The 24,923-nt window shown below is 49.5% G+C and overlaps 1 protein-coding gene across 6 annotated transcripts in view; it reads left to right on the top strand.

Moving 5' to 3' along the window:
• The window catches only part of PREX1 (phosphatidylinositol-3,4,5-trisphosphate dependent Rac exchange factor 1), a 204,313-nt gene that overhangs the window by 121,269 nt on the left and 58,121 nt on the right, over window positions 1–24,923 (top strand). For all 6 annotated transcript variants that reach the window (XM_012467409.3, XM_064382496.1, XM_064382495.1 and 3 more), the window contains 4 exons: window positions 6,984–7,117; window positions 14,985–15,103; window positions 16,810–16,959; window positions 18,612–18,759. In XM_012467409.3, coding sequence (XP_012322832.3) covers window positions 6,984–7,117; window positions 14,985–15,103; window positions 16,810–16,959; window positions 18,612–18,759 — 551 coding nt within the window. The remainder of the gene's footprint in view (window positions 1–6,983; window positions 7,118–14,984; window positions 15,104–16,809; window positions 16,960–18,611; window positions 18,760–24,923) is intronic.

The following is a 24,923-nucleotide window of genomic DNA, read 5'->3' as shown; positions in this document are numbered from 1 at the left end:
TTTCATGCGTTGCTTGGTATGTGTAGGCCTTTGAGCTGTTGATGCCAAGGTCAACGGTAGTGTTTTAGCGTCCACTCCAGGACAGAATTCTGGCTTTGACACTCCTTTGCTGGGTGACTTTAGGCAGATGTCGTAACTTCTCTGAACTTCAGTATCCTCATCTGTACCTGATACGTAGTAGGTACTCAGTAAATGGTAGCTATTGATATTACTATCATGATTATTAGGGGGTAGGATTCTTGAGATAATTGGATTGTACATAATTTATTTGTTTAAGCCCCCATGCCTTCCTTAGGTTATTAGACGTTTCCTGTGAATCTGTAGAAGGAAATGGGAAAATATGAATAAATGAAAAAATCAGTATCTGAGTAAACACAGCTGGAATGGGAGATTAAGACAGAAGATGAAAGGCTCTTGGACAGAGATTATTACCCGAATCATATGCCTTAGGCCCTTTGGATTTTCTGGCCTTTGGAGGCACTTGCCATATTTGGGATTTCTAGTTCTTTTCTTTGTGCTGGGGAATCCTAAATGTGAGGCTGTATTACTGTGAGGTTATAGGTTTGCTGCAGAGAGGAGAGGGGCTGTGTTCAGGGAGGGGGTTATGTGGATCGGCCAGTCCACCTGCCATGTCCCCTGCACTCCTTCTGCTGGGCCTTCCTGCCTTCCCTTTCTGCTGGGCTGGAGAGTGAAGAGCTCCATTTCCCAGCTTCTGTTTGGGATATGATTTGGGTCCGGCCACAATCAGATCCAGCTGCTTGAGATTTGGAAGGTGGGAGTTGGGTGGGGGCCACCCCCATGCTGTTTTTGCAGCAAAGCACAGTCATGGTCCTGTGTGGCTTTCCGTGGTGACATTCGGAGATGGCCTGGGTGCCAGCTTCCTGGGTGTTGGATGCATGACTTAGGCGTTCTTTTCTAATTGTTGGTGGGGTGGATCTGCAGTTGACAGTTGAGGCAACAACTACTGAACGCCTCGATGCCGCCTGAGCAGCCTTTTCCTGGAGCCTGAGTTGGGCAGGTGATATTCTGATTCTCCCTTCCCACCTGAGGCAGGGGCAGTGGCTCCCCTGTTGGGCCAGTTCTGCAGTGTGATTGGTTTCCTGGGGCCCTTGGCCTGGATTCCTGGCTGCTCTAGCCCCTTCAGTGAGTAAGTAAAGCCCCTCATTCCTTTTCGCTTAAAAAGTACGTGGCTTGGTGTCTCCTCTGGCGTGTCAGTTAGGATGCATCCTCTAAGACTCATCTCAGCCTTATGTCAGTGCTCTGATTTGGTCTCTTGTGATCCTTTTCTTTCCCTCATGCTTCCATGAGGGCAGAAACTCCAGGCATCATGTGTTCAAAACCGGAGGAGAAGGGGCATGGCCAGGGTAGTTAGTGGGGAGCCCTCTTCCCTGGTGGAGGAAAACCTTTTCTAGAAGCCCCACGCAGGTGTCCCCTTTTTATTGCATTGGCCAGAAATGGGTCACATGGCCACTTTTAACTTCAAGAGCAAATGGAAGTGACTCATTTAAACATCTGTCTCTTTGGGCTTTGAGTTTTCTGGAAGCCATGGTGAAAAGAGCAACACATATAAGTTACCTAATATTGTGAAAAAAGGAAGAAGCAGAGCAGTTCTTCTAGGAGATGGAGAATTTCCTGGCACTCAGTTGGAAAAGAAATTTCTCACATGGGCCCCTGAGGAGAGGGTATTGAGCAAGCTCCTTGGCAGCTGGAGCAGAAGTGATTTCCTTTTCTGTTAAGGGCCTAGGGAAATGGGAACCAAGGGTCTCTAAAACCCTTTCTGACCCTGAATGTGTACAATTTGAGAACTTGGTGGCCCTCAATGGCCAGTGTTTCTGAATGTAATAGGAAATAAAGTGACTTAAAATAAGAATTGCTGGCAGATATTTAGCACTGGTTACAAGCTTCCAACCCTACGAGAGAGATGCTATTATCCCCATTTTACAGATGAGGAAGCTAAGGCACAGGGACTTGATTTTGAAGCCCAGCCCTGTAACTTAACAGACTGCCCACCTCGGGTAAGTTTGTCCTGCCCGGGGGGCCTTATTTTCTCCTATTTGTTTAATTTTAGGGATAATATCTCTGAAATTATTTTTAGGTTTCTTTCTGAAGATAAAGTGCGGTATAGAATATGAATGTCCTTTGACAAATGTGAAATTGTTTTCCATGAAGTAAAAAGACGTTTTAAATACAGTTTGTTCCTCAAGGTGAAAAAGAGTACATTCTAGCTGGAAAAGATACTGTTTAGTAGTGGAGCTGCTTCCATGCTGTCTGTTAGCAGCCACAGTCTCTGACAGCATGACTTGGGGGTAGTTCATGGTTAATGACAGTGAGGGCACACCTTTATTTCAGATAGCCTTCTTGATCATTGCTCATCTTGCTTACTTGCTGATCTGATCTGATCTGATGGCTGTCATCTCTCTCTTGAAATATGTCTGACAAGGGGCTTGTTTTTGGAGCAAGGGGAGTCTTGTCTTGGCCGTTTCCTTGCTGTTTGCTTGAGGTTGTATCATTCATTAGTTTGATCTCCCATGTGTGTGTTTTTTACTCCCTGGTCCTTTGTAAGCCACTTTTCATTGTAAGACTGGTTTAGTTAAAACCAGGTAAGTTGCTGGGCACGGTGGCTCACGCCTGTAATCCCAGCACTTTGTGAGGCCGAGGCAGGTGGATCACCTGAGGTCGGGAGTTTGAGACCAGCCTGACCAACATGCAGAAACCTTGTCTCTACTAAAAATACAAAATTAGCCAGGCGTGGTGGTGCACGCCTCTAATCCTGGCTACTTGGGAGGCTGAGGCAGGAGAATTGCTTGAACCTGGGAGGCAGAGGTTGCAGTGAGCTGAGATTATGCCATTGCACTCCAGCCTGGACAACAAGAGCGAAACTCCATCTCAATAAAAAACAAAACAACAAAACAATAAAAACCAGATAAATTAATCCATGAATCCATTTTGCTGAGCACAAGGAAATGGCAGTGTGTCATAATACCTTGGAAGTGAGTGAATGAGATAACCCTCTTTGTGGGGAGAGATTCCGTTGCCTCAGTTTCCTCATCTGTGAAGTCTGGATCATGGCAATACCCCTCTCATGGGTCATTTGAGGATGGTGGAGCTGGTGCTTACAGAGTCCTTGGCAGTGCCTGGCTCAGAGGAAACACCCAGTACATGTCAGGAGGAGCCCTGGCGGCAAAGTGGGATCACTTTCTTTCTTTCTTTTTTTTTTTTTTACATGGAAAAATCATTTAAGAGCTTTGACTAGAACTTGTGCCCAGTGTGGGCTGCTCCTCCTCAGAGGCACATTCCAGATGCAGCCTTATGGACTTCTATGTGAAGCTCACAGTGATAAGGAGGAAATGTGTGCTCTTAATAAGAAATAGGCCTGGCATGGTGGCTCACACCTGTAATCCCAGCACTATGGGAGGCCGAGGTGGGAGGATCACCGGAAGCCATGAGTTTGAGACCAGCCTGGCCAACACAGAGAAACCTCGTCTCAACTAAACACAAAAATTAGCCGGGTATGCTGGCAGGCTCCTGTAATCCCAGTTACTTGGGAGGCTGAGGCAGGAGAATCACTTGAACCTGGGAGGTGGAGGTTGCAGTGAGCTGAGATGGTGTCACTGCATTCCAGCCTGGTCAACAGAGCTAGACTCCATCTCAAAAAAAAAAAAGGAAAGAAGTAGGGTGCACTCCACTTTCTGGCTCTGAAGCCCTGGTTTAAGAGATGGTCAACTGCTCACTCATTCACAAGGGGAGAGAAGGAAACAGGAGTAAGGGAACAAAAGCTCTCGTGTTTTTTCTTACCCTCCCTGGGGTGCTTTGGGCTCCCGGTGGGACATGGCCTCTCCCCTTGGAGACCCCTGCTGTAGACTAATGATTGCAAAGAGAAGTCTTCAGGTTGTCTTCGAAGAGGCAGCCTGAGCTAGAGGTGAGTGGGTAGGGGGTAGAGGCTGCCTGTCTGAGTTCAAGTTCCACCTCGCTGCCTTCCTTACCACCTGTGTGAGCATGAGCAAGCACTTCCCCATGCTGTGCCTCAGTTTCCTCATCTGTAAAATGAGAATTGTCCTGAGGATTAGCTGAGTTTGTGCAAGATATTTAGAATAGTGCGCGGCATGTGGTTGCCCTGTACGTGTATTGGCTTTGAGTGATTTGAAGTTTTTGTCATTTCCAGTGTGGTTGAGTGTGCATGGCTGGAAGGAAGGAGGTCTCTAGCCCTGACCGGTGTACATCTCCTGGTCCTCAGCCTCTTCCCTGTGTATCCAACCTCTAGCACCACCCTTGACCTGGATTCAAGGATTTCAGGGAAATCAAGAGTCCAGCTGGGCTTCTCAGCAGGGCTGGGGTGGAAGGGGCATCCCCTGTAGTATGTGTGGCATTTCAGGTGCAGTTTTCCGGGTAGCCCTTGGCCAGGGCTGGAGAGGCAGCTTCCCAGACTGGGGGCACTTCCTTTCCTAGGTCCCCTGAGATGGCCTTGGCAGCAGGGTTCAGGTCTAGGGCTGTGTGACTTTGGGGCTTGGCAGCTGGGCCAGGTACCAGGTGCTTCTTCAAGTTCCCCTTTGTACCCTGGAAGGGCTGGTGGATGGGCATGAGGGAAGCAAGGCAAAAGGAAGGGGAGACATGTGGGCTCCAGGGACTGCTGAACTGGCGTCTGCCCTGTGCTGCCCGTGAGTCGTGATGCAGCCCCAGGGAGTCCCCTTCACCCTGTTTGTGAGGATACTGGGGGTCCCAGGGGCTCTTCATCATGACAGCTCTGAACCTTGGTGCAGCAGGCTGCTCCTTCACTGGAAACCTGAGATCTGCCTGTGGCATGCAAGCATCCATGCTCACCTGGGCCCCCAGCCAAACTGAAGGCCGTGATGTCTGATAATGAGCGCAGGCTCCTGTCCCAGGCTGCACAGCTCTTGACCACAAGGAAGCTGGTTTCCCAATCTCCAGAGGGATCTCTGGCACTGTTGAGTGACTGAGTATATTGTACCCAGCTGGACCATGGGCACAGAGCAGACCAGATCTAACAGCAGCGAGAGAAAGCCCATTCTAGATGGGCCGCCTGGCTTCTTAGTTGCCAGAACCAGTTCCCCTTACTGGGTCTCATAAAGAATTGAATCAGCAGGTCCTGGTGGGGTAGGAACTCCACGCTGGTTCTGGGTGTTGAGTGTTTAGGGAAGGAGATGCTGTGAATAATTCTCCCTCTCTCCTCCCCAAGTTCATTTCCAGGCAGGGACCGCATCACTTCTTCTTCTTTCTTCTGTGTAATCTGCTGGTCTGTCACGTGGACCTCCCTTAAAACATTGCTTTTGCATAATATTCCTTGGGCCTGAATGTCAGTGGCACCCTGTTGTCTACCCTGTTGTCGATGGCCTACTTTGTACCTTATTGTGTTAATTAAAGTCCACGGCTGACCGCTGTAAGTAAGCGATGCAGCGGCCTCAGGGAGATGGCTCATTAGCATTGCAGTGCGGTTCTCATTAGCAGTGCAGAGGCCAATGGTCAGGCTAGGGTGGGCAGCCTTGCCCTGCCAGGACCCAGGTTCCTTCCAGCTCCTTGGCCCGCCACCTGCTACAGTGTATCCCTCCACCCCAGCCTGTGGAAAGAGGAAAAGGGAGGAAGGAGAGGGAAGCCATTTTCTTTCAAGGATGTGCCCTGGCCACGAGGCATATTGATGATCACTTAGTCATGTGACCACACCTGGCACAGGAAGGGCTGGGAGATACAGTCCGTGGTTGGGCAGCCAAGTACCAGGGAAGACTCCATTCTCCAAAATGACAGAAGTGGGATGCGGGTTGAGGGACAGCAGAGGGGCTGCCTTGTTTGGCATTCTGCACCCACCAAGGTCTCTTTTCTTTGCTTTTTGGACTTTGGGATCTCTCTGCCCTTGCCTGGGTCCTCTCGGCTTCAGGGAGACCTGAGTGGTCCCAGGCTCTGGGGACCCCTCCCAGCCAGGACCTTCCCTATCCCTGCCCTCAGCCGCTTTATCTTAATTTTTGTCTTTCGAGGTTGGCTCGCTCCTCCCTGATGCCTTTCCCAGCCACGCTGCCCGGCACCCCACTGACATTCAGTGAACTTCATGCACGTCTTTGCTACCCCTCTCCCCGCTCCTCAGCATAGGTAACCAGGTTTGGGATCGACATGTACATCCTTAGCTTAGCTAGATGGAGTACCCGCAGGATCCTGCCCCTGATGGTTTGCACATCCCATTTGTTGAGCACCTTGCTGGGCATACGCAAGGCACATAGTTGATTTGGGCCCTGTCCTTATGGAAGGGCCATTCAGGTGGGGGAGATACAGTAACAAGTCAAGACGTAAAGAAATAGTGGGGAGGGAATAGGTGAAAAAAAAACCCCCACAATAAAAACTGAACGAGGCCAGGCATGGTGGCTGACGTCTCTAATTCCAGCACTTTGGAAGGCCAAGGCAGGTGGATCACTTGAGGTCAGGAGTTTGAGACCACCCCGACCAACACGATGAAACCCTGACTCTACTAAAAAAATACAAAATTAGCCGGGCACGGTGGTGCATGCCTGTAATCTCAGCTACTTGGAAGGCTGAGGCAGGAAGAAGTGCTTGAACCCAAGAGGTGGAGGTTGCAGTGAGCCGAGATCGCGCCATTGCACTCCAGCCTGGGCAACAAGAGCAAAACTCCGTCTCAAAATAAAAAAACCACCAAAAAACCAAAAACTGAACCCAAACATACCTAGATGCTGACTAGGACCTGCTGTTAGCTGTGTGAGCTGGGCGAGTCACTCCTCCCTGAGCCCAAGTCCCTCTCTTATGAAAGGGACATGCAGTCACATTAGTCTGCCCTCCCTAGGATTTTCCTGGCATGCTCAGCAGATAGAAGCCACTGATCACATTGTATTGATTTTCTGTCTATTGACAGATTTGCCGGTGGGGTTTCTGGCATGTGGCGGGAGGTGGTAGGAGGTTCTGTCTCTGGGAAAGGAAGGGAGTGTTCTCGGCTTGGCTCATTCACTGCATCCTCATTGCTCTGCCAGGGCTCCAACCTCACAGACATCTGCACCCAGCTCCTCCTGCAGGGGACTTTGTTAAAGATCTCCGCGGGCAACATCCAGGAGAGGGCCTTCTTCCTCTTTGACAACCTTCTCGTCTACTGCAAGCGGAAATCCAGGTGAGCGGCCGGGAGGCTGGCATGGGGTCTAACTTGCTACCTTCTCCAGGTGATGCTTTGGGCTTGTCACTTCCCTCCCTGGGTCTCCCTTTCCTATGAGTTGTTCGGGTTTGTTCTGAATCAGTGCTGTCTAGTAGAAATAAAATGCAAGCCACATGTTATGTTAAATTTTCTAGTAGCCACGTTTAAAAAAGTAAAAAGAACCAGGTAAAATGAATTCAAATAATATCTTTTATTTAACCTAATAGATCCCCAAATATTAGAATATTATAATTATACGTGTAATTTTTCTTTTTAAAAATTATTATGGCTGGGCGCAGTGGCTCACGCCTATAATTCCAGCACTTTGGGAGGCCGAGGCGGGTGGATCACGAGGTCAAGAGATCGAGACCATCCTGGTCAACATGGTGAAACCCCATCTCTACTAAAAATACAAAAATTAGCTGGGCATGGTGGCGCGTGCCTGTAGTCCCAGCTACTCGGGAGGCTGAGGCAGGAGAATTGCTTGAACCCGGGAGGCGGAGGTTGCAGTGAGCCGAGATCACGCCATTGCACTCTAGCCTGGGTAACAAAAGCGAAACTCTTGTCTCAAAAAAAAAAAAAAAAAAAAAAATTATTAAAGAGAGATTTTGTGTCGTGGTTGCTTTTGTGAGTTGGCGGGATGACTGCAGTAGTTGCCTCTTTGCTGTTACTAAGTCCTCAGAATCTGGTGTGTATGTTACAGAACACCTCAGTTTGTCCCGGCCACGTTTTGAGTGCTCAGTAGCCACCTGTGGCTCGTGGCTACCATATGGGATAGTGTAGGTCTAGATGATTGTGGAAGTTGGGAGGTCCTTTGTGACACCAACATCCTGTAAGATCTAAAAGTTGAGGGTTCAAGAGGAGTGAATAAAGCTCTTTCACTGTTAAGTTTTTGGAGGGTCAGGATGGTTTCTTCATCTTCTTTGTGTCTTTCACTGGCGTTTCTTGCACTCTGTAGAGTCTAGGACTAAGTGGATGGGTAGCTGAGTAGGTAGACGGAGGCAGGTGCATGTGTGATGGGAAGTGTGGTGACGGGTTGTGTGGGCACACGAGATGAGGGACAGATGGCTGGAGATTTAAGAGATGAATGGAGGCAGGGAGGGAAAGAAGGAATGTTGGAATTGATGTGTGGGTGAATGAATGAGTGTTTGCATGCTTGGAGGTTTAGGAGATGGCTGGATGGAGGACCAGATGGAAGGCTGGGGGCATGTGTGCATGTTCAGGCAGTTAGAGAAATGGAAGCGAAGACTGGCAGATATGTGTTTAGATGAATGGTAGATTGGGGCCTTCAGGTACGATGTGTTGAGTGAATGGGTAGATGGATGGATAGTGGGGTGGTTATATGATTGGGAAGGTGGGTGGGTGATGGAGGTTTGGAGATGAGCGGGTAGATGGCTGATTGGATGGCATGTTCACGGATGGGTGAGTGGTTGGTTGATGGTTGCCGAGGTGGTTGGGCTCTGGGAGGGAAAGCGGGACAGTTGGACGACTGAGTGGATGGATGGGTGAGTGATTGAGAGAGGGGAAATTAGATGGATGCGGGGGTGGAGGGCCACAGTAGCTGGTGGGAACTGATGGTTGGATGCATGAGTGGATTGGCACAGAGAGTTTCCCGACTTTAAGTTTTCTTGTTCAGCAGGTATAGGATGGTCTCAGACCACTGCAGCACTTTTCAGATTCTCTTTGTTGTTACTTTGCCTTAGGGACAAAATAGTGATGTTCCAGAAGCTTCTTAACTCTTCTGTCTAGCAAAGACTAGCGCTGAGGCCTGAGGTCCAGGCCCTAGGCCCCACTTTCAGCATTTCCTGTAACTTGCTCTGTGGTCCAGGCCATGCCACTGACCGTCTCTGAGCCTCAGTTTACTTGTCTGTCTGTGCTGGCCTCCTAAGGTGTGGTGAGAAACCTTATCACTGGATGAGTAATGGATGCTCCATGCCCATGTGTGGGCCTCCCACTGTCCTCCTCCTTCAGTGGGCCTCTCTGAACCTTGGTTTTCTCTTCTGTAAAGTAGGGACGATCAGCCCCTCCTTGTAGTCATGTGTGGTTAAGAGCTAGCCCCCCCACCATTGGGCCCCTGTTTAGCCGTCTTTGTAGCTCTGTGACTTTGTCTCTCTGTGTCTCAGTTTCCTCATCTGTAAAACAGGGTGAAAGATCATAGGTACCTCTTAGGACCATTGTGAAGATCAGATATGTGAGTATGCCTGGCACATAGTGAGTGCACAGCATTGTAGCTGCCAGCACCATTGTTGTTAACTTGGCTCTGGTGTGATCACACAGGTACAGGGCCTGGTGCACAGGAGGCTCTCAAACCATAGGCCCTCCCCATGCCCTTCCCCCCTGTTCTGGGCTTAGCCCTTCCTGTGAGGGCCTGGGCCTCCTGCTTTCACTGTTTCCTGGTGACTGGCTCAGCACGGCTCTTTCTCATTTGCTCCTTCCTTCCCGCCCACTCCTTGAGGTCAGTCTGTCTGTCTTGTATCCTTCTGTCCCCCTCATGAATGCCCCCTTCTCCTCTTTCCCTGCCTCCTTTCTGGTCTCTCTGGGGCTGTCCACAGAGTCCTCCTTTGGTAGTTTCAGGGCTGCTGCCAATGGCCACTCCGAGTCCTGCCCCACCACTCTGCCCCAAGCTGTCTGGAGCAGGCACTTTTCCCAGAACTCTGGGGTTTGGAAAACAGAACATCCCCTTAGGCCTCTATGACCTACTCCCAACTTTTAGCTGAGTTTGCTCTGCCTTTGGCTTTTGAGGGCAGTCTCACCTGTGCAGGGATATCAGCTGATTCTGATAGCACCAGATTCCCAGTGGGCTTCCTAGGGCCTTCCCTGTGGGCACCCTGAACTCTTTCAAGGACGTTCCCCACCTCATTTCCACAAGTGAGCTGGGCTGGCTGCAGGGAAAGGGCACATCTGTCTCCAGAGAGAAGCTGGCAGGTGGCCAGCATTCCTGCCTCTGGATGGAGCGCCAGAGGGCTGAGCTCTAAGAGGCCCAGGAGATTGGGCAATGGTGGGTGGATCTCCCGGCTTGAGTCTGATGTGGCCTCCGGCAATGCCTGGAGTGGCAAGGTGACTGCTGACTGTGTTTGTCTTTGCCTGGGTCACGCAGGGCACCACCCATCCAGGACATGGGTCAGGGGAGGTCTCTTGACTCACAGTGCTTCTGGGCTAATTCAAAAGCAGAGGCTTCTTGGGTGTCAGAAATGGAAAATGGGCGGGAGTGTTTTAAAAATCCACCTCCCACCCTCCCATAAGGGGAAACCAAGACCCAGAAGAGCCAAGTCTCATGCATCTCAGCCCCTGCGTAGTATCTTAGGGGCAGCAGTAGTGTGTCGCCGTTAAGAACACAGAGGCTCTGCTTTCTCTCTGTGTGACCTTGAGCAAATGATGTCAGCTGTTTGCACCTCTGTTTCCCTATCCGCTAAATGGGGATAAAAGTAGTCCTCATTTCATGGGGTTGTTTTTACAGAGTAAGACATGTAAAATGTACACATGTAATGTGGTTAGAATAAGGCCCGGTACATGGTCAAGTGGAAGAAATATAAATATATATCTTTATTTGGGTGTCTCACATCTTAGCTCATACTTAAATTGTGTCTAAATGGGCTCTTTTTTTTTTTTTTTATCTTAACTTCTGCCCCTTGGATCTTCCTCATTACCAGTAAATGGTACCAAACTCTGAATTAAGTCAAATTTCTCCAGAGAGACAGACCCAATAGTGTGTGTGTATGTAAAGAGATTTATCATAAGCAATTGACTCATGTGATTATGGAGGCTGACAAGTCCCAAGATCTGTCATTCGCAAGCTGAAGACAAGCCAGCAGTGTCTTGTTCTGATCCTACGATTGGCAGGCTCGAGACCCAGGAAGAGCTGCTAGTTCTGTTTGAGTCTGGAGGCAGGAGAAGCAATTACCCAGGAGCTGAAGCCAGAATCTTCTTGATTTTGAGCTATCCTTCTCCCCATACTTACTTGATCAGCAAGTCCTTTCCATCCCACATCAGAACCTCAGTGCAATTCCAATAATTACTCTAGGAGGGGGTTTGTGTACATGTGTGTATGCATGTATGTGTGTGTAAATGATCAGCTGACTGTAAAATTTACAGGAAAATCCAGAGACAGAAATAGCTAAGACAATTCTGAAGAAGGTCAAAGCTAGGGGACTGTTATTACCAGATTCCAAGTCTTGTGGTAAAATCATAGTAGTTAAGACAGCGTGGTATTGGTATGAAAATAGACAAGTGGAGTAATGGAATAGAATAGTGAGTTTAGAAGTAGACCCATGTAAGCAGCCATTTGAATTTCAGCAAAAGCACCAATGCAGTACAATAAATGGTGCTTGGTCAGTTTGCCGTCCAGTGGGGGAAAAGGTGATTCCTGACCCTTACCTCATACCAAACACAAAAATCTACTTCAGCTGGATTGTAGATTTAAATGTGAAAGGTAAAACAATAACGCTTCTCGAAGAAAGCATAGGAGAATATCTTCATGATCTAGGGGTAAGCAAATGTCTTAAATAGGACAAAGAGTGTAGTTATGGAGGAGAACTAAACTCATTTGACTATATTAAAATTAAGAATTTCATTAAAAAATACTGTGAAGAGAGTGAAAAGACAGGCCACAGACTGGGAAAAGGTCTTTACAGTTCATATAATGGCCAGAATGTTTATCATCCAGAATATATAAAGAGGTCCTGTGGCCAGACTTGGCCCTCTGCCTATTTTTGTCAATAAAGTTTTATTGGAACACATCTATGCCCATTTGTTTATATACAATCTTAGCTGCTTTGATGCCATAAGGGTAGAGTTGAGTAGTTGTAACAGAGCCTGTATGGCCTACAAAACTGAAAATGTTTACTATTTGGCCCTTTTCAGAAAAAATTGCCAACCCCTGCTATAAATAATTAAGAAAAAGACAGACAATTCAACAATAAATGACAAGGGACAGTCATTTCACAAAAGAAGGCACCAGATCACCATTAAACATACAGAGGTGTTTGAGGTTACTTACTCCTCAGGGAACTACAAATTAAATGTTAATGAGCTACTACTGTATACACACCATAATGGCCAAAATGAGAAATAAAATGCCAGTTTAGAGGATGTGGGGCAACTGGAATGTTCCTACACTGCTGGGCATGGGAAATCGGTACAACTATTTTGGAAAACAGCTTGGCAGTATCTCCTAAAGCCAGTCATGCACATTCCTTGTAACTTAGGAAGTCAGCTCCTCGGGTATCTAACCCAAAGAAATGTGCACACATCTTCTTTGTCAGGCACGTATAGGAATGCTCACAGCAGCACCGAACTGGAAAGAAGCCAGATGTCTGCCTGTGTCACTACACCCAGCAGCACGGGTAACTCACAGCCATGAGGTTGAATGCAGGAAGCTAGACACAAAAGTACACACTTGTGATTCCATTTGTGTCAAGTTCAAAAACAGGCGAAGCAAATCTTTGGGGTTAGATGTCAGGACAATGGTTACCCTTGTCAGGGGAAGAGGGCAGTGATGGGAAAGGGGCGGGGGAGGGGTGTTTATGGGATGCTAAACATGTTGATACAAGTGTGTTTACTTTCCAAAACTTAACTGAACCATATTAATGCTGCTTTGGGCATTTTTTTTTCTGTGTGGATTTTATACTTGAATACAAAGTTTGCAAAAATATGTATATACACGTATGTATATGTTTATATGTACGTGTACACACACACACACACACACACACACACGCACCCTCATCCTCATCCTTTCTCATCTCGTTGATTGTAGTGGGCTCCTCTCTGGTTCTAGTCCCTTCTCCATCAGTAGACACAGGGAGTCTTAGAACCGAAGTCTGTCCCATTCTGCCTGTGCTCCAACCCTCCGTGGCTCCCATCTCACACACACTGCAGAAGTCCACATCTTCACCACTTACAACTTAGTTTTCAGAGAGATAAGTCTCTTCCACATTCCCAAATCCTCAGCTTATCTCATATGTCATTTACCCACTTACAGTAACAACTGCACATCAGCCAAGTCAGTGTGGGAACAAACTCACTGGCTCTTGGTGCGCATACAGCCCACCTGCTGGAGCAGAGGCCCGTGCACACCACAGAGTGGCCTGTGAGCTCTGGGAGTTCATTTTCTGCCATATCTTCACCAGAGCATTTAGCACCTCTGACCTGATGTATGGCTTACCTTACTTTAGAATTGTCTCTGTGCCCTGCCTCCAACCCCATATTAGAAGTTGAGTTCTCAGAGATGTTGTTTTGTTCTCTGGTGCAGCCCCAATACCTAGAACAGTGCCTGGCACACAGTAGGCGTTCTCCCCATGCTTGTTGGAGACACAGATGGTTGACTGCTAACTTGGAATCCTCCTGATAGGAAGTGCTGGCCAGATGTTTGTTGAGTGACTGTTTTAGTCCCTTCAGGCTGCTATAACAAAATACTAGTAACTGGGGGTTTTAAACAACAGAAATTTGGTCTGGGCATGGTGGCTTATACCCATAATCCCAGCATGTTGGGAGGCTGAGGCGGGTGGATCACTAGAGGTCAGGAGTTCGAGACCAGCCTGACCAGCCTGGCCAACTTGGTGAAACCCTGTCTCTACCAAAAATACAAAAATTAGCTGGGCGTGGTGGTGTGTACCTGTAATCCCAGCTACTCAGGAGGCCGAGGCAGGAGAATGGCTTGAACCTGGGAGGCAGAGGCTGCAGTGAGCTGAGATCACACTACTGTACTCCAGCTTGGGTGAGACAGTAAGACTTTGTCTCAATAAATAAATAGGCCGGTCATGGTGGCACACGCCTGTAATCTCAGCACTTTGGGAGGTCGAGGCAGGCGGATCACGAGATCAGGAGTTCGAGATCAGCCAGGCCAACATGGTGAAACCCTATCTCTACTAAAAATACAAAAATTAGCTGGGCGTAGTGGAGGGTGCCTGTAATCCCAGCTCCTCTGGAGGCTGAGGCAGGAGAATCACTTGAACCCAGGAGGCGGAGGTTGTAGTGAGCCGAGATCGAGCCATTGCACTTCAGCCTGGGTGATAGAGCGAGACTCCATCTCAAAAATAAATAAATAAATAATAAAATAAAATAAACAACAGAAATATATTTTGTACAGTTCTGGAGGCTGGAAAGTCCAAGATCAAAGGTGCTGGTAGACTCGGTGCTGTGAGGGCCTACCTTCTGCTTCATAGATGGTGCCTTCGCTGTGTCCTCCTATGGTGGAAGGGGTGAGCCAGCTTTCTGGGGCCTCTTTTATAAGGGCCTAATCTCATTCATCAGGTCCTTTGCCCCCTGACATCATCATCTTTCAAAGGCCCTACTTGCTGATACCATTACCTTGGGCGTTAGGATATAACATAAACATTTTGGAGGGACACCAACATTTAGACTATAGAAATAGGTGAATGATAGAATTCACTTGAGTGAATGATTGAACCATGGGAAGGTAGATGTTGGATGGATGGATGGATGGATGGATGAATGGACAATTCCAAGCCCTCCTTCCATTCTGGTCTTATTTCAGGAAGTTTCTGTCTTTGAGAAACTTAATCGGCTTTTTTCCATTTTCTGGCCAAGAAGAATGGGTTTCTGCTGCCTCTCGTTGGTCTCCCATATCTCTTTTTAGCTGTAAAGTAGCTCTGTGGGGTCAGCAAGGCTCGTAGCCTGTTTTTTAGATGAGGAAGCTGTGGCTGGAAGAGAAGTGACTTGTTCAGGTTACCCAACCACCAGCCAAATACTCCCGCTTCTGACCCCTGCCCAGGGCTCCTCTCTGTCCCTGGATACCCCTGGGTGTTGCATTCCCCTTCGTACTGTTGAAAACAATTGCATCTGGGAGGTGATGTGCAGGGGACACTGACTTCTCACTGTCTTTCAGGGTCACTGGGAGCAAGAAGTCCACCAAGAGGACCAAATCCATCAATGGCTCCCTCTACATCTTCAGGGGTCGAATCAACACTGAAGTCATGGAGGTGGAGAATGTGGAAGATGGGACAGGTAGGCCCCTCCCCCAGCCCTGCCTGAGCCCTGCCTGCTCCTGGCACTCTCTCTGTTTCATTTAAATATATATATTTCTTTTATCATGAGATATAACCTACCTACAGAACAGTGCCCAGAACATGGATGCATGAAGTGAACATCTGGATAGTTAGCATTCAAGTTAAGAATTAAAACACTGCACCCCAAATCCTTCCTCCTTGCAATGTATTCTTCCCTAGAAGTAACCACTGTCTGAATTTTGTGATGATCATTTTCTTGCTTTTTAAAAACATTTTTACCTCGTAAGCATTTATTACTAAACATTTTAGTTAAAATTTTTGGTTTTGAACCTTATATAAGCGGTTATATGATTGCATATGTTTAAGTGGCTTTACATGTATGTGATTATATGTGTGTGTGTGTGTGTGTGTGTGTGTTTATGTATATATGTACAGCCCACCTGGTCGTATAATGGTCATGACCATTTTACTTAAATGATCATAAAATATGGTTGGCTGGTTGTGGTGGTTCACACCTGTAATCCCAGCACTTTGAGAGGTTGAGGTGGGCAGACTGCTTGAGCCAGCCTGGGCAATGTGGAGAAAACCCATCTCTACAAAAAAATACAAAAACTAGCCAGATGTGGTGGCATGCAACTCTGGCCTCAGCTCCTGGGGAGGCTGAGGTGGGAGGATCATCTGAGCCATGATTTCGCCACTGCACTCCAGCGTCAGCGTGGGTGACAGAGTGACACCTTGTCTCCCCCCTAAAAATAATATGGTTTACATTTTCTTTTTTGAGACAGAGTGTCACTTTGTTACCCAGGCCGGAGTGCAGTGCACTCAGCTCATTGCAACCTCCCCCTCCTGGGTTCAAGTGATTCTCCCGCCTCAGCCTCCCGGGTAGCTGGGATTACAGGTGGCTGCCACCGTGTCTGGCTATACATTTTTTCAAACAAACTGCTTCTTTCATTCAACACTGCATTGGTGCGGTTCATACATGTCTCTGCATGTAGCTGTTTGCAGCTTGTTGGTTTCTGTTGCTGCAGAGTGTTCCATCACATGAGCATTCCACACTTCATCCATTCTTTGGGTGATGGACATTTGGCCTGTTTCCATTGCTCACAGTCATGCACAGTGACGCTGTCAGGGCTCATGTGAGCATCTCCTAGTATGTGTGCTTTTGAGCTTGTCCAGAGCAGGGGTTCTTGCTTGGTTTTGAGCCACAAGCCTGTTTGGTAGTCTCGTGAAGCCCGTGGAGCCCTCCTTAGATGCAGGCGCGCTTCCCTAGATCACGCCAAACCTGGCAGACAGGTTTACCAGCTCGCATCCCAGCCAGCAGTGGGTAGGGTCCCCACATTTGACGTGGCTTGTCAGGCTGGCACTGAGGTTTTAAGTAACCCCAGTGCTTGCGTGAGATAGGAGGTATCTGGGAAGACTCCAGGCAGGGGTCTCCCGTGAGTCACTGCTGTGTTTGTGCCTAGACGCAAGGTCTTCAAATGAAGCCCCTGTCATTGAGTGGTTGAGAAGGGTCTTTGGTTGCAGAGTGTCTTCCTTGCCCACTGGACAAGGATAAGGAGTATTTGAAGGGTTGGAAGTACAGCTCCCCATCCTGACCCCGGTGAGGGCCCTGCCCTGTGCTGGAGTGGAAGGCCTTGGTGATGGGGAGGATTGAGGGTCACACGGCTGAGTCTCTGATGCATCTTTGCCTCCTGCCCCTGCCAGCGGATTACCACAGCAATGGCTATACCGTCACCAATGGCTGGAAGATCCACAACACAGCCAAGAACAAGTGGTTCGTCTGCATGGCCAAGACGGCTGAGGAGAAGCAGAAGTGGCTGGATGCCATCATCCGCGAGCGGGAGCAGCGCGAGAGTGAGCGGCGGGTTTGGGGGGCTCTCTTGGGATCCCTGAGCTGTGCGTGGCTTTTGCAGAGTGGGGGCTGTGTCTAGGGAAGGGGCATAGGGTCCTTTACAGGAGGACCAGCTGCAAGAAGTAGGTATTTGAAGGGGCAGGGAGCTCTGGGACTGCTCTAACTTGGTGGTACCTCAGAGACTGTCCACTAGACAGATGGAGAAACTGAGGCCCGATAGAAGGGTCTTGCTGAAGGTCTTCACCCTTAAAGATGAGGACTCTAGATGCTCCTCTTTCCCCCACATAGCTCTATGCCCTCCGCCTGAGGTTTTATTTGATATTCACTGAATCTAATTCTGGGAGGAGGGTCCATTGGGGCTGCTCATTAACCTCAGTCAGGAGTCCCTCTGGGCACAGGCATCCCCGAGGCAGTTTACATGAGGAAGTGCGGAGGCTAGATGTAATAGGAGGATGGGCCTGGGGCTGGGCATGCAACAAGTGTGCGGAGGCACTGCGCTGTTTTGTGCAGAGACCACTAGGCAGGGAAAAGGAGGCCTTGGTGTGTTTTGGGGCAGGTTACTCCAGCTTCTCCGATCTCAGTGATCTCATCTGATAAATGGGGATCCAAGTTCCTGCTGCAGAGGGTTGTAATGCTGCTACAAGAGGTCTCAGATTAAGGCACATTTCAAAATCTGACACACTATCCTAAAAACCTTCCCCACCTCCCAGTTTTACTGAGGAGGAAACTGGGCCTCAGTTTCCTCCAAATGTGTATCCTGCTTACTTGAAATTGGGGGTGTCATAGACATCACACTTTCCATGTCTAAATCCTAGCTTTTCATCTCTCCCCAGCCTTCTGCCCCAAACCTGCTCTTCTCTTGACCCCTCCCTTCACCCCAGAGCTCAGAGTCAAACTCTTGCTATCATCCCTGGTCTCCCCTGCAATGCCTGCTCCCCAAATTCAACAAATCAACAAGTCCCTTTAATTCTGCCCTTCAGATATGGTGTATTTTACCCATCCACTCCTCCACTTATCTCCCTACTTCCAAGACAAGTCACCATCCTCTCTCAGGAATATGGGCCCAGTGGGGCCAAATCCATGGATTGTTTGTCTAGAGAGACTAGACATCTGGATTTTTAGGTGATATGTTCTGATCCTAAATGTTGCATCATTTGCTGTTGTCAAGATTAGATGGCAGTCAAAACAAAAAAATGTGGCAGAGATTAGAGTCAGGTCTTGTGCGTGTTGTCAGGAAGAATGATGAGACTTTTATCACTGGGCTGGAATGAAGATCCCAACAAGTTTTCTGATAACCTGTGAATCTGGAAACCCACCCTGGGGTTGGGTGGGAATAGGGAAGTGATTAAGAACATAGCTCTAGAGCTTGACTCTTAGAACATAGCTAGGTTGAAGGCATGACTCCCAGGACTTAACTTCTTCGGGTCTCAACTTTGCCGTCTGTAAAATGGTTATTTTGAGGCATCAATGGCAGGTACCTAGGGCAGTGACAGTTAGTGCCCTCTAGCTGCTTCTGGCATGGTGGTGGTAGGGGGCAGATGGGGGGGCAGGTGGCAGGTCAGCTTTCAGGAGCTGTGGGCCTGCCCCCTGTCTCCCCCTACCCCCCCGCCCTGGGTCTGGTGCTCTCTCCAGTGCTGACCGTGCCCCTGTGTAGGCCTGAAGCTGGGCATGGAGCGTGATGCCTATGTCATGATTGCGGAGAAGGGGGAGAAGCTGTACCACATGATGATGAACAAGAAGGTGAACCTCATCAAGGACCGCCGGAGAAAGCTGAGCACTGTCCCCAAGTGCTTTCTTGGCAAGTGAGTGGCCTCACCCTGAATGCCCTGGGTCCCTGGGCTCTCAGTTAGAGGTGGGGCAGATCATCCTCATCTACCCATGCGGTCTGGCCCTGCCCAGGAGCTGTCCTGGGCGGAGCCACGAAAGGACCTGAGTCCCCATGGAGCAGCCCTCAGAGGTCAGGAAGGCTAGTGGGGTCCCCAAATCAGGTCTTTCAACCCAGTGCCAGACATAAGTTTTTCACTGTGACCTGGTACACCCATCCATGTAATGTATGACTAAAGCTGAGATTCCACAGAACTTGCTGTGCTTGATCCACTCTGAAAATATCTGTTTGTTCTATTCTATTCTATTCTATTCTATTCTATTCTATTCTATTCTATTCTATTCTATTCTATTCAGTTGCTTCTTCATTCATTTCAAAATTAATGCTGGCAAGATCCATGACATCACTTCACAAAGCACTAATGGTTTGAAAAATGCTGCTGTAGCACTTGGGAAAAGAGAAGCCACTGTAGGTATTTCAAACAGAGAGGTATTGACACGTAATTCATTACAAAGGTGTTTTAAGGGCTGGAAGAACAAAGGTAGGCACCCCCCAACCCTTTTTTTTTTGTTGGCTGGGGCTGCCATAACAAAGTCACACAAAACTGTGTGGCTTAAACAACAGAAATGTATTGCTTCACAGTTCTGGAGGCTGGCAGTCCTAGGTCAGGGTGTCAGCAGGGTGGGTGTCTGGGGAGGCCTCTCTTCCTGAGTTACATGTGAGGGGCAAGAAAAGCTTCTATAACCTTCTCAGTGCTCAGCCTCCATTTTCTGTGTTTGGGAAATGCAGCCTCATTTTATAATGGGGGTTCACAGGGGTCAGAACACAAGTCTGACAGTCTGGCTCTTACACTTAAGTCACCTGAGGGACAGGACTGGGGCATGAGAGAGGCAGAAGAAATCCAGTCCTTGTAAAATGGCCTGGCTGTTTTGAAGCCCTACAATGTGCTAGACACTTCAGAGAGGACAAATGACTTGAAACCTCGTGAAGCTTGTGGTGCAGCTGGGGAGAGAAGTTGGCCTGCAATGCGGGACCTTTGTTTAGAATGTATGGACTTAGGCTCCCCCAACTTCCCTAAAGCTTTTGCAGAGGCGTAGGGTAAAAGCTGCTGCTTTCTCACAGTGCTGTGGACCAGCTGAGAGGTTGCCTGGGGTAGGCTTGAGCCAGGATGGTCACTGTGGAGCCGGGGAGCCGGGGCTGTGTTCTGGATAACTTGGAAGGCAACGGCCTTTGCTGATGGGGTGGAAAAGTAATGGGAGTTCAGGACTGCGAGGTGCTGGAAAGCTGGAGTTGCTCCTTTGAGAAGGGGAAGAAGATGGTGAGAGGAGCAGGTGCAGGGGCAGTGGGAAGCCCGGGAGTGCAGCTGTGGGTGGTTACGGTCAGGCTGGTAGACACCTAGATGAAGATGTGAGCTTGTTGGTTGGATGCAAAATCTTGTCTTAGGGAGAAAAGTCTGCATGGGGATAGATATATGGAAGATGGCATTAAATGGTCTTTAAAGCCACAAGACAGACTGAACTGCGCAAGGGAGCCTGAAGGGAGAGAAGAGGCAGGCCTGGGCCCTGGGACCTGGCATTGGAAGGAGGAAGGGGCAGAGACCTCTGAGCGGAGCTGCTGGCGAGAAGGTGATGCTCCTCCAGAAGCCGAGGTAGGAGGCAGGAGCAGGTCCCCGGGAAGGAGCAGGAGCCCGGTGGAGGTTGAAATGCTGATAGACATTCAGGGTGCAGTGTGGGTGTTGGGTAGGCCACGGAGGCTGAGTGTGGGCTTGGGGACAGCTGGCAGTCGTGACCTGAGGCTTGTGGTGGAGGGGCAGCAGGTGGGAGGGTTCGGACCTGCAGGGCGCCTTGGACTCGGATGCCCTGTTGCCCTCAAGGATCAGGAACTCCAGTTTCGAGCTTCCGTGGAGAGGAGAGTTTGGGCCCTGGAGTCCTGCTGGCTGGGGCAGGTGGGGCGGGGCAGCCTGGCTGGCCTTTTCAGCTAACTCCTAATCCCACAGGAAAGGAGGCTTTTCTCTTAGGAGGGGCCTGCTTCCGGGCCCCCGGGGCCGGAGAACCTTCCTGTCTCCTGCCAAACTGCTCAGTCAGGACGGATGAGGCAGCCTGTCTGATTAGAACTTCGAGGAGTGTTCTGCCTCCTCAGGAAGGATTAGGGAGGTTTCTTTTACTGCCCATTTGAAACAGGGCCAGGTTTGCAGCTTGTTTTGTAACTGCAGGTCCGAAAGGGCCAGACTTTCTGTGGGAGATTGTTCTGATAAACGCTTCTTTCTCCCTGCACGGCTTGGCTCTGTACACAGCCCTAGGGTTTGTGATCCTGCCCTCACCAGCGTCCTGCTACTGAGTCTTCTTGTCCCAGATGCATCCTGGTCCCCTTGGTTGGAAGGACTTGGTAGCCTCAAAGATATTGATCAAACCTTTTGCTCCATGCACTGGCATTCAGCCCTGTCTTTTAATCCCCACACAACACCAAGTAACAGGCACTGCCATTATCCCCATTTTAAAAGTTGGGAAACTGAGGCACAGAGAGGAGAAGCGTTCTGTACAAGATCACAAAGCCACAGAGGTGGTCTGGGATTTGAACCCAGGACTGGGTGACTCCAGGCTTGTGCTATCTTTCACTGTACTCTACCTCGTCTATTCATATTTATTTCTACTTAGCACAGTTTATTTTTCCCTGGTAGTTCCTCTCTCTACAGCTGTCTCCGCTATTAGGGAACTGTATGAATATAAAAAGTGTCTGATTTATCTTTTGTTTTTTAGAGACAGGGTCTTGCTCTGTTGCCCAGGCTGGAGTATAGTGGTGTGATCACAACTCACTGCAGCCTCAAACTCCTGGGCTCAAGTGATCTTCCTGCCTCCTGAGTAGCTGGGACTGTAGTTGCATACCACTGCGCCAGGCTTCCATAGCTATGTTTTACTTTTGTACAGATGCGGGTCTTCCTTTGTTGCCCAGGCTGGTCTCAAATGCCTGGCTTCAAGCAGTCCTCTCACCTTGGCTTCCCAAAGTGCTGGAATTACAGGCGTGAGCCTCTACACCTGGCTTGATTTGTCTTTATAACCATCAAGGGTTGGGCTTTGAGTTAGATTTGGGCTCAAGTCTCGGTTCCCTCACTTTCTAACTGTGTGACATTGGGCACGTTTCTTAACCTCTCTGAGCCTCTGTGAATGATCAGTTAAAGAGAGACAGTAAAACATACCTCAGAGGACTGTTGGAGGATACAGTGAGAGAATGCACGCGACATGTGTCACACAGTGCTGGCAAGACTGGCGGGAATTGTATTGGGCCGTGCATGATGTGAGGTGTGGAAGTGTGTATGAAGAAGGGGCGTCCTTCTGCCCTACTTAGAGAAAAAAGTCGCAGATGCCACATTTAAAAAACAAGGAATAAAATCTGTGTATGAATGTGGAGGGTGTCCCAGGAGGAGCATGGCCTGTACCCTCTGGCATCCTCAGATTGTAGGGGAGACAAAGCAGGTTCATTCACTCACTGATTTGCTCACTCAGCGTGAGCCAGTCCCCGCTGTGTGCCAGTTGGGAATAGGACAGATGAAGTCCCTGCCCTCAGAGAGCTAAGCACCCAGTGCAGGGAACCGGACAACAGAAAAGTAGACAGATATAAAGGGAATTTCAGCAAGCTGATGAATGCGCTAAGGAAGTACTTAGGGTGAAGTCAGGACAAGAGGAAACAGGGCTGGTTCAGCAGAGTGGGCAGTCAGGGCCCCTCTGGGGTAGCGACGTTTAACCACGATCTGAACGACAAGCAAGAGACAGCCATGAGAGGGTGTGGGGAACAGCATTCCTGGCTTAGAGGGAGTAGGTGCCAAAGGCCTGAGGCTGGAGTCAGCTGTGAGTGATGGTGGAGCAGCAGGAGGCCATTGTGGCTGGAGGCGTGAGTGGCTGGAGGGGCAGGAGATTCGGCCTCAGCAGTTAGAGGGGTCCCATCAGGCAGGGCCTTGGCAAGCAGCTCGCATTTCAGTCTTGGTGCTCTGGGAAGCTGCTCGGGGAGTCTCAGTAGTGGAGTGAGATGAGGATGTCACTCATCACCCTGGCCCAGATTGAGGGCACTGGTGGAGCTGTCGGAGCTTAGGGTGACCACGTGTGATGAGGTGTGTCTGGCAGGGGCTGTCAGGAAAAGCTTCCTGGAAGAAGGCCTTGGGTTTCACCCTTGGCAGAGATTAGATGCCGTTCAGTTATGGATGTCTGCCAGAGTGAAAGCTCCAAGGTGGAAGGGGCCTTGGTGTCTTGGCCACCTGTATGCACAGGTGCAGGGTGTTAGCGTGCACGAGAGGGTTAGAAGGATTTGTCCAACACTGTCATCTCTAGGAGTCACAGGGGTGGGTATCTACCCACCAGTCCCTACCCTCTTGGAGCCCATGGCCCACGGAGGAATCAGGCAAGAAAAAGGGGATTCTTGTGCTAGGTTGTAAGTGGTACCTTGGCCTGAGCTCAGGCGGCTTTCTCAGGAGGACTGCAGAGACATTTCCTGTGTATTCCCTGTGCTTCACCCTGGCTGTGGCCCATGGTAGGCTAAGTAGATGTTTACTGGGTGAATGATTCTAGGAGGTGGGAAGGAAGGAGGGATGAAAGTGGGCACATTCTAACTCTCAGCTCACCCCACCATCCCTGATTCTCAAACTCCCCACCGAGCTAAATTGCCTTCTCCCTATGTCTCCAGCTCTCCTCAAAACTGTCCCAAGCTGTATCTTTCTGAGAGTGTGGACCTAGCTGCCCTTTGCACCCCATGCCCTTCCCCGCTGGCAGATCGTGGTTTCCTAACGTTCCCTCTCAGGGCCTCTGTGCACTGATCCCACTGCCCAGAACACTCATCCCTGTACCGCAGAGGTGACTAGCGGTGCCCCACTGACTGGATACAGTTAGCAAACATGTTTTCCTCGGCCCATGTAGTGCTTTCAGAAAGTGTTGGATTTGATAGGAACATTTAATGATTGGGAGATTTCACAGGAAATGCTGGATTTCCTCACTCTCCTGAGAAGCTGTTAGATGCGTTTGTCTTCTAACACCATAACGGGTCGTGATGGGCTCCACTGAAGAGTGGCTGCCAGCTTTAGACACAGCAGGTGCTGGCTGGTTCCGCAGTCTCCTCCTGGCCTGTTTTGCATATTTACAAGTTTGAGACCCCTGCACTAGAGATGAATTTTATTGGGTTTTGCATATTGCATCCCAGCTCAGGATTTCCTATTACTAGAAATTTTGCCTGCTAAATCCAGAAGGCAACTGAATGAGCCACTTGCCAGGTGGGCCCTCATGAGGCCCAGAGAGGCACGAGGACCTGCCCAGCTTTGCCCAGCAAGCTGTGAACCTCCTTGATCCCTCAGAAAGTGGCAAGACCGACTTTGGGCAGAAACATAGGGCAGAGTTGCTGTCCTCTGGGCCATCTTCTTGTGCCCCAGGAGCTGCCGTGGGATACTTCCTGTCCCCTAACTCTGGCCACAGAGTTACTGATCAGTGCCAAAGGTGGCCACCAATTAGACAACTGGTGGGCCACTGGATGCCGGCTCTCCAGCTTCCGAGAGTGGGCACTCACACATCTGTTCCCCTCCTTCAGCTGCTGGCAACATTCTCCCTTTTGCTGAGTTCCAAGACTTTGAGAATGGAACTGGGGTGGACAGGACCCAAAATGATCCCTTCCCCACCCGGGGCTCCTGTCCCACAAAGCAGATGTGTTTCTTCTGCTCCCCACTCTGCCTCCAGTCAGGGCATTCTGAATGTCCCAGCACGCACCGCTACCTACACACCAGGCAGATCTTTGCTCTGCCAAACACTAGGAAGCTAAAAATAGCCCTGCCCCCCTCTGGCCCTGTAATTGGAGGCGGGACAGCTGGTTTCGATAAGCAGGGCGCTCAGGCTCTGGCCAGCTGCCACCTGCTTTCATTGAACACAGATTGCCTCGGCGGAAACAGTCCCATTCCAGGCTCTCTCCCTTTTCCTGCTGTGTTTGAGTGGGCTGAGCTCTGGGCTGAGCCTGAGAAACACCCGCAAGAACCGGGACCTGGGGGCCTGGCTGAGCCTCTCCCCAGTGGGCAGTCAGGTGGGGGTTGGAAAAGCTGCCTGTCTTCTTGTGGCCTGGGAGCACTTCTGTCTACCTGAGACCTTCCTGCTGACCCTAGAACATTTCTTTCTGTTG

This window comes from Aotus nancymaae, unplaced genomic scaffold (assembly GCF_030222135.1).
Source record: "Aotus nancymaae isolate 86718 unplaced genomic scaffold, 86718_ANA_hifiasm-v0.15.2.pri h1tg000029l, whole genome shotgun sequence".
Taxonomy (NCBI): Eukaryota; Metazoa; Chordata; class Mammalia; order Primates; family Aotidae; genus Aotus; species Aotus nancymaae.
This window is presented reverse-complemented; position numbering and strand designations above follow the sequence as displayed.